Source organism: Passer montanus, unplaced genomic scaffold, assembly GCF_014805655.1.
Source record: "Passer montanus isolate IOZ18808 unplaced genomic scaffold, ASM1480565v1 scaffold18, whole genome shotgun sequence".
Lineage (NCBI taxonomy): Eukaryota > Metazoa > Chordata > Aves > Passeriformes > Passeridae > Passer > Passer montanus.
In genome coordinates this window covers 16,482,160-16,491,277 of record NW_024365381.1, presented here as the reverse complement: position 1 = coordinate 16,491,277, position 9,118 = coordinate 16,482,160, and the positions used below count along the sequence as shown (strand labels likewise).

Here is a 9,118-nt window from a genome sequence, read left to right as displayed (position 1 = left end):
GGCACACTGGGTTACCTCCAGCCTTGCATCTGTTCTGGAAAGCAAGTCTTGGGCTCCTTACCAGGGAAAGCACAGCTCCAGCAAGGCCTCCAGAGAGGCAACATCAAGCAGCACACTCCCCACCAGGAACCAGAAGAGTACCTTCTCAGGAGCAGGGATTGAGGTGTGCACAGTCTCTCCCTGCCCATTAGACAATTTTAGAAAGCAGAGAGGGAGGGGGAAAAAAGCCTTGCCTAGAAATCATGCAGTGAGAGTAAGAAACCACACAGGACTAGGAGTGGAAGAGTCTTTATTGCTTTGGTTTCTTACAAGTGAGAAATACACATCCATGTTGCTTGCAGCACAGCACAGGGGATGCAGGAACACTGAGCACACAAGTTGCAGTCTCTCTGCATTCTCCTAGACATCAGGGAAGAGAGACCCTAGAAAAATAGGGTAGCTGCCAGCTGAGAGAATAAAGGTTTGTGTGAAAGGTTATTGCTACAGGACCTGAAAGGTCAGGGACAGCTTCTCCAGAGCCTGCAAAAGACACTGACTCATAGCTTAGCATTCCCAACATAGAGATTAGTGAGGACACAAACAAGTCCCCTCATCTAGCAGTCTCTGCTCCATCTATGAAAGATCAAGGCAGCCAGAGGCAGGTATTAAAAACCAGAGCTTCACTCATCCCAAGTGAAGCTTTTATTCTCCTTAGCTAGGAAAAGCCCAAAGATGCTTCTTACATAATGCTGAGCACTCCCCAAACCTCTCCTCACCTACAGCTGAGCCAGTACTACTCTGCTCACTGATAAGATGCTAGGCACCTCCATGCTCATCCTGCACTTCCACATTACTCATTCAAGCAACTGCCTGGGGCAGAGAGACTTTCACATCCTCCATCTCATGAGGCCCACCAGCATCCCATGACATCGACACAGTATTGCCTCCCTTGCTCATCCTCTGAGCACAAAGAAAGGAAAATTACCTGGCCCCTCTCCCTTGGGACTCAATGCCTTCTCCTTCCACTCCTCCAGCCTCTGGGAATAGGCACTATGAGGATGCTCCCATACCTGATTGAACCACACAAAAAAGAAAGCCAGAGACTAGGAACAAAACAAAACCAAACCAGAACAAAATTAGCGATGCCCCAACCTGGGCACTGCACCAGAGAGCCAAAGGGCACATCAGCAGAGGAGCTGTGGCCAGCTCAGGCATCCACCAATGTTAGCCCATCGTGCAGGGCACGCTTCCACATGTAATAGGTGGAACGGGCCGTGAGCGGGAAGCGGGCGCTGAACTCCTTGTAGGTTGGGAAGGTCTTCGACTCAAAGCGCCGCTGCAGGAACAGCTTGGCCTGTGCCTTGAATTGGGCAGTGGCGATCACATCCATCACAAACATCCGGCTGTTGGCTCTCTCCGACATGGCATAGCCCGAAATGGTGGCGCTGCACGGCACGGCAGGCGCTGGCTTATCTATGTGCTTGGTGACTACTTCCAAATGGCACTGCGGTTTGAGGCCTGGCTCTGCTCTTGGAGGTGCCAGGGAAGCCACACGGTTCAATGGCAGGCTGGAGCTGCTCCAGGGCAGGCGATGCTGCCAAACGGTTTGGCCACTGCCCTTCCAAAACCAGTAGGCTGTGGAGGAGAGAGATGGATAGCGCAGGCGGAACTTGCAGAACGGCAGCTGCCATTGCTGGACCTGCCTCCTGGCCACATCTCGCAGCTGCTTTCTCCAGCACAGAGAAGGATGGAGCTGCAGCAGACTCCTGGATGCTGGCCGGTCTCCATTCCGTCTCTTCCTAACAGGCACGCTGCTTGGCTTCAACTGCAGGAATGGCTTTCCTATAGCTAGAGTTTTCTGGTTATCCAAGGGTGACTGGGGGTGTTTGAAGTTGGGGTTCTCCTTGATTGCTTTTCTTCGCCAGTTATAGTAAGTGGACCTGGAGATGCCTGGGAAGCTGCGTTTGAAGCATCTGTAAGGCACCAGAGTGTTCATGGAAATGCATTTCTCCAGGTAGGATTTGGCTCCTTGCATAAAGATTCCTGCTTGAATGGGATCTGGGGAAGGACTTGAGGATTTTAAGCTCCCCTGTGGATTTCCTGGCTCATTCACATCAGCCTTTTTCGGGACGACCCTGTGAAGTTCCTGTAACCTGTGGGTCTCAGACAGAGCAGAGTTATCACCATTGACCATGCTCTGCATCTCATGCTTCCAGGCATAGTACGTGGATCGGGAGATTTCTGGAAACATTTGTCGGAAGTGCTGGAGGGGGATTATATTGCCCTCCTGAAAGCAGGACTGGAGGAAGTGTTTAGCTGCAAACCTGGCAGCCGCTTTCTGCCGGTGCTCACGGGACTGGCGCTTCCAGCGGTAGAAGGTGCTCTTGGTAATGCTGTAGCGGTCACGCAGGTTGGAGTAGGTCAGCTGGGGGTCATTGTTCAGCAGCTCAAGGGTCTTCATGGGCTGGACAGGAGGCTCTGGTGAAGGTATTGTGGGTTCCAGCTCCTCCAGGCCAACCACGGCCACAAAGTACTGCGCTTTGAAGACCTGCCGGGAGAGCTGCTGCCCTGACCACATGATGTGTAGCGTGGAGGTTCGTGGGCCACACTTCCTGGGCCGGATGAGCCGGTTAAAATAGGGTCGGATCTTCAAGTTGCTCATGGGATAGATGGAGTAGATATTACACTGCAGTACTGAGGCAAGAGCATAGACATGCCACATGTTGGCAAAGGTGCCAGGAAAACAGGTAGCTTTGATATCAGCATCAAAGATGGCTTCCAGGATAGCCATGGGGAGGCTGGTCATCTCCGGGGTCTCCTCAGTGCACAGGGAGTAGCGGGCAGCCTGCAGCATCACTTTAGAATCAATCATGCCATTCAAGTAGTATTGTTTGTGCAGCAGCATCTCCACCACAGTACGCACCTGCAGCTCCAGGCTGAGGCTGGGGTTGCCCCAGAGCAGCACACTAGCAGCCTCAAAGAGGCGGTTTCCCTCACCCTTGCAAACGAGAGGCAGCATGTTACTTGGGGCATCCTCAGGATAGAGGCTCCTGGCTACCCGGTCAACCTCCAGCTCCTCTTGGAACTGACTTCCACAATAACCAGGTAGGGAGAAAGATGACAAGGTCCTCTCTGCCTCCAGTGCAGCACTGGTGAGGCCCTCCAGACCAAAGCATTCAGTGGCTTCCTGTAGCTCCTGCAGCACAGACTGCACCAGCTGGTGCCTCTGGATCATCCTGAAAGATGGCAAAAATAAAGAAGTCACTGGAGATGAAGACATTACACACTTCAGACTGGCAGTGACCTGACCTCCAAGTCCAGCTCCTGCCCAAAGGACAGGATGGGGGAAAAAGGTAGATGAAAGGCCGCCATGCACATTCCAAGGACAAAGGAGGAAGACCCAGTCCACACCAGGCAGACCTGGGAGTGGAACATGGGCTCAAGTTTGCTCACCACTGACCTCCTGTGGGCAGCACATATGGCACACAGACTCCATTTGTCTAAGCAAAACTAAGGAGTGACTGCACCCATGGGGTGGGAAGCCAGGTCACCTCCTACCACTGCATACCCGGTTTTGGCCTGGCATCATCCCTACATCCACCTCTCCCTCTAGTGGTTCCATCATTTCCAGTTTATTACTTCCCTACCAGCACCCAGAGAGAAGTTTCCCTCAAAGGGAAAATGTCATCACTGCAGGAAAGGATCTGTAACAGAACACCCTATATGGGGCCATGGATGCACCTGGCTCAAGCTCAGCAGAAGAGGGGGCAAGGAGCTTGCCTTCTCCTTAGAGCAGGGCACTGCAACTGCACCCACTGCATGCACCAAAAACTGCCACAGAACCTTGGATGGAAGTGACGGAGCCAGCCCAAGTCATGGCTACTGCTACCTGAGCTGACACTAGATGTCACTTGCTGCTCAGCCAACACACACAGCTAAGGAGAAGGCACAAAAGGAGGGCTTCTCTTAGACGAGCTAGCAGGCAGGAGGCAACCCAAAAGCACAGATAGAGTGCAAGCACTGAGTGGGTATTCCAGAGTCTTTATGGAGTGCTCCTCCCTGCCTGAGCTGGTCCCAGTCCTGTCCTACCTCCTTCTGCATGCCAGCTCCTGCTCATGAAATACAAAGGGTCAAAGCTTCATATTTCTACTGGATTCCACATAGGAATCCAAAAGCTTTGTTCAGCTTTTGGATTCCTATGTGGTTCTGTCCCCACCACTCCAGGGGCTTTCATGATGGCTGCACAGATCCATCAGTGCAGCTCTCGGCAGCATCCTTTCACAGACAGATAGCTCAGGCCTCTCCCCAGCCAGCCTACTCTCCCCCTTTTGGGCCAGTTTTCTCCCAGGGACCACAACACCTCACTCAAGAAGCCAAATCTCCTCCATTTTCTCCTAATCTTCATTTTCATATCATGCCTACAATGTACAGCATCACTTTGCAGCCTGCTCAGCTCACAGGCCAGCCAGAGCTCACCTTCTCTCAACACTTCACAGGTATCACTACGCACTCACAGCTCTGTGGGTACATGAGGCACAGCAGAAGCAGGAAAAGCAGCAGCTCTACAGTAAAGCAGATGTCCAGCCAGAACTCTCCCAATTTTCAGCCCTGCTGCAGATATGGTTTTTAGTGCTGTTACATCTATGGCCCCTGGCCAGGAGCAAACCACATGAGGTGCCAGAGAATCACACGGACACATACAAGCTCTTCATCACAAGGAGCCTCTGTGCTGGTGCTGCTGCCCCTGGCCTTTAATCAGATCACAGGTAGTCACCAACTGCATCCCTTCCCCTGCTCCAAACTTCTGGACAACCTCCTTTATGTCACAGGCCAGAACGTTCTTACAGCTGCTCCCACAGCTGTAGGGCATCAGTTACTAGAGACAAACACAGGAGAATGCACACAGCTGTGAAGCAAGGATGATAAACCTGTCCTAAAATCCTCATCTGAGAAGGTATAGAATTGTCACTTCAGGTCAGATCTGCATTGTTATTTTCCTAGAATCTGTAGAAATTTTGACTAAGCTTATGTTAAGTGACATGGGCTTGGGGAGCTGAAACAAAGGCACAACTCAGGACAACTGTAGAGCTGACAGAACCCAAATCCTCCCTCTCTGTGGTATGTAAAATGCTTCAGGAGCCAGCCACCTCCCCTTGTACAAGACAAGGTCTGCTGAGCACTGTCCCACCAGAAGAATCAAGAAAGGCAAGACAGACTTTTTTCACCTGGAAGAGGGTGAGGACATAATTGATATGGACTAGAGAGCATCAGCAACAACCCTGGTATTTCTGTCCTAGTAGGCATTTCCTACCCCCTTACAGACTGAGGAAGAGCTGGAGGCACAGCTTAATGGCCATTAATCCTTTTCTTCAGCAATAAATCCACAGCCTCAATGTCACTGTCAGCTCTTGCTTCCCAGAGCAATCCTAAGGCAAAACCCACAGCTGAATCAGCAGCAGGGAACTCCTCAGGCAGGTGGAGAGAGGCTTGGGTAAATCAGAAGCAGAAGTGAGACAAGCTGGGGGCTTGGTTCATGGCCAGATCAAACCCAGCAGCTCTAAGCACAGAGGACCTAATGCAAAAGGAACACTTCTCCCTGCACAGCCCCAGGGAAGCATGCTGAACAAGCATGCAGACAAGTGTCCACTAAACCACCTCAGCACCAAGAAGTAACCAAGGGAGCTTTTTGCTGCTGATAAAGGTTTTACCTAACCTGGCCACTTTTGCATTGTAACAGATAAGGAAACAGCTGCAGGTCACGTTCCCTCACCTAAACTGATGGGCTGGTGGCATCCAGTAGTGCAAGTTCCCCCAGCCAGTCCCAAAAATGCTCCCACCAGGAGACTTCAACCCCAACTGCCAAAGACCGCATGTACCCCAGAGGAGCAGGGGTGTTCGTGCACCCCAGCCCACCGGGTAAAGTGGCTCACTTCCCAGCCCCAGCTGCAGGTTCGCACCACCCCAGTGGCACAGGCTCTCATTTGAGAGGAGGATATTTGGACCAGCGGGACTGTACGGCAGGAGCACAGAAGTAGTAGTCCTCCATCAGCTGTCTAGGCTAGAAATATCACCAGAGGAGCTCCAGGGGCAAGCAGCAAAGGCACCAGGATGCTTGCTCCATCTGCCAACATCCACATATCCACCGAAGCTCACAAATGGGGAATCGCTCATCAGGAGAGGGGAAAAGCCTCAGACCCACCTTAACCTAGGCCGAAGCGCTGCAGCCAAGTCCGGCTTCGTCCGCCCCTCGGGCGGGGGCACTGAGCCGCGGGCGGCGCCGGACAGACACCCCCAGCGCCAGGCAGCCGCGGCTGCTCACGCCTCTCCCGAAGGCGGCGGAGGTGGCTCCGTGCGGCTGCCCCGCGACGGGGACGGCCCCGCACCCCGGGTGGGAGCACAGGCGGCCGCTCCCCTCGCCGGGAGACAAAGGGACACACAGCCCTGGGCCAGGGGAGAGGCCGCCGGTGCCCGGGTAGATGCCGAGCGGGGACCGAGGGCAGAACGGGACTGCACGCTCGCCCGCCCGGGGATGGTGCCGCCACTGCGGGACAGCCCCGGCTCTGGAAAGGATGGCGAGGAGCCGCGGCCCCGACGGCGCCCAGCACGGGTCCGCACTCACCTGACTCCGCGGGTCAAGTCACGCCCAGCCCGCACCCTGGGCCGCCCCGCACCTTTAAGGGCGGCGGCAGGAAGCGGCGCGGAGCCGCGGCCGCCCCGGTGCCAGCCCCGCAGTGACCCCCGGGAGCGGGCGGCCGCGCGCCGGCCCCCGCCCTCCCCTCCCCCGCCAGGAAGCGGGCCATCCCCGCGGCCCCGGCCCAGATGAAAGCGGAGCGGGCCGGGGGTCACTTCCAAAGCTAAAGTGATAATGGCCATTGTGCCGCCGCCGCCGCACTTAAAGGGCCCGCCGCCTCCGGCCGCCCTGCCCCGCTGCGCCCCGGAGCGCCCAGGCACCCTGCGCCCCGAAGCATCCTCCTGCCCCGCATCCCGCCCGGGCTCGCAGCCGCATGGCCAGCGGCGGAGCCCACCGGGGCCACGGGGTGGGAGCTGGGCGCCTGCGTGGGACACCCATCGTGTCCCACAGGGAGCAGGCATGTCCCAGGTGAGTGTCACTGCAGCCCAAGGGTTGGCACAGCCTGTATGTGTGTCTGCTCCCTTCTCCTGGCTTGCTTCTGACGAGGCCGTGGTCCTTCTGTCCTGCTAGCTAGGAGATGCCCTTTCCTCTCTCCTTCCCGAGTGGTGACCTTTCACCAGCAAGGCCAGGCTGCTGGGACCCCTGGGCTCCTAAGGCAGACAAAGCTGCCTGTCAAAACCTTTTCGTTTGTCTGTGGGAGGCACCCAAATTACAGAAACCTTTTCCCTGTCCTCAGCTCTGGACTGCCTTACATCTGCCTGCTGATGCCTGGGCCCTCAGTGGAGCTGTCTTTCTCCCCATTATCTCTGCCCTGCTGCCTCCTCAGCCTAATCTCAGGGCCGAGGTCCCCCTCCTTAACTCCTGCTCTCACAATGGCTTCATCCTGTCTCTTGGGCATCACGTGAGGCTGTGCAAACAGCCAGCACATCAGGCACCTCGTTCCAGCATCGATCCAGCATTGCTAAGTTGCCACCACCTCTACCCTATGGCCTCTCCACATGTCCAGAGCTCTAGCTTCCTCCACAACCTGTCTCATCCCAACCTACACCACCCCAAAACAGGAACCCAAGAAGCCCATCTGGTCTTGGGTGTGAGGGTGCATTTTAATGACAGGGGCCATAGTTTGGTCAAGAGGGAAGAGTTGGGATCTTCGCTAACTGTGTCAGTGCTTCATGTCCCCTGTGTGTGTGGAGCTCTGGTTGCAGGCAGTATCTAATCTCCTCTCCCTACCCTATCCCTGGGGACCAGCTTGAACCTGCCACAATCACTCCAAATCCATTGAGGGACACAAAGTAACTCCTGATGCCAGAGACAGCAAGGGCTTCCTGCCTCACATACCTCTGCCCTTGGGGAACCTCACTGTGACACTCGTTTCTACTGCAGCATTTGGCAACGAGCGGGCAGGAGGGCTCACGGAGACACCATGTATAGGATTCCTGTGAAATTCAGAAGCAACCAAACAGACATTTCAAAGGGTAAATGTGCCCAGCTCCCTCTCCTGCTGCCTTTGCTTGTACTGCAGTCCAGGGGCAAGCATTGCTGCACAAATCAAGGCATACCTTCACTGCCCAGAAGCACATATCCTAGAGCATTTTTTCCCACTTCTCTTGTCTCACATTTGATCCCAGGAATGCAGGGAGGGTTTGACAGGAGGAGAGGGCTCCCTGGAAGCTGTGGACTGGCTGATTGAGAGTCTTCCCTGCCTCAGTTAGGAGTCATCATCCCAGGTGAACCCTGGCCTTCAGGACTCAGAGAGGTCACTCTCAGTGGACCCAGAGAAGCTACAGTGCAAGGAAGAGAGACCTAAACCATTCCATGGTGAGCTTTATCCCCTTCAGTCTTTCAAAGCCAGCTCCACTCTCTCTATCAACCTGTCCAGTCCTGGCTGTTTTCCCCTCTTGCAGTCTGGTGTTCATATTCACAGCTGCTGAGCTTCCTTTCTCATCCTTCATCCTTTTAACTTCTTGGGTTGCAAATGCAAAGCGGTGCTCACAGGGCAGTGAGACTCTGGTAAATGCCGGAGTCAGCAGGGTCAGTGATTAACATAGGAGCTGGAAAACACACAAAGAGACAGCTTGGGCAGTTCTGTTATGCAGATGACTGCACACACCCGCTTCCAGTTTATAAACAAGTAGTTAGCATTTTTCTGTTCCTTGGAGGAGTTCAGTGGGGGACCAGAGTGCTTCCTGCTTTGGTGCAGGATGCTTCATCATTACAACCATGCAGACCTTTGCAGTTTAGCTATGGCTGCCAGAAGTTTCTCTGTCTCTTGGGTTTTAACCTGCCTGCTTGCAGCCTGTTCTCTCCTAGACAAGGCTCAGAAAAAAGGTGCAGACATGTCCAGTTGTGGGGAGTCTCCAGGCACTGTGTTACCAGATGTGCTGTAAGGCAGGTTTTACTGCTCCAAGTCTGGGCACAGAGTCTTCTCCCAGGTCAAGAGCAACCTCTTTGTTTAGCAGATAGAATTCTTGTTGGCTTGAACCTCATGAGGATGTCTCAAGGACTCAG

General features: G+C 54.5%; 1 protein-coding gene across 2 annotated transcripts; it reads right to left on the bottom strand.

Annotated features, from left to right (window-relative positions):
- Positions 1-285: 285 nt before the first annotated feature.
- VRTN (vertebrae development associated) lies at positions 286-6,729 on the bottom strand. Of its 2 annotated transcripts, none has more exons than XM_039705607.1 (2): positions 6,599-6,729; positions 286-3,215 (listed from the first exon to the last, which is right to left on the bottom strand). In XM_039705607.1, exon 2 carries the CDS (start codon positions 3,212-3,214, stop codon positions 1,187-1,189), a length of 2,028 nt encoding a protein of 675 aa, XP_039561541.1. In that variant the 5' UTR covers position 3,215; positions 6,599-6,729; the 3' UTR covers positions 286-1,186. The 2 variants fall into 2 exon arrangements, with proteins under 2 accessions (XP_039561541.1, XP_039561542.1); XM_039705608.1 differs by lacking the exon at positions 6,599-6,729 and adding an exon at positions 6,179-6,571.
- Between the last annotated feature and the right edge of the window lie 2,389 nt (positions 6,730-9,118).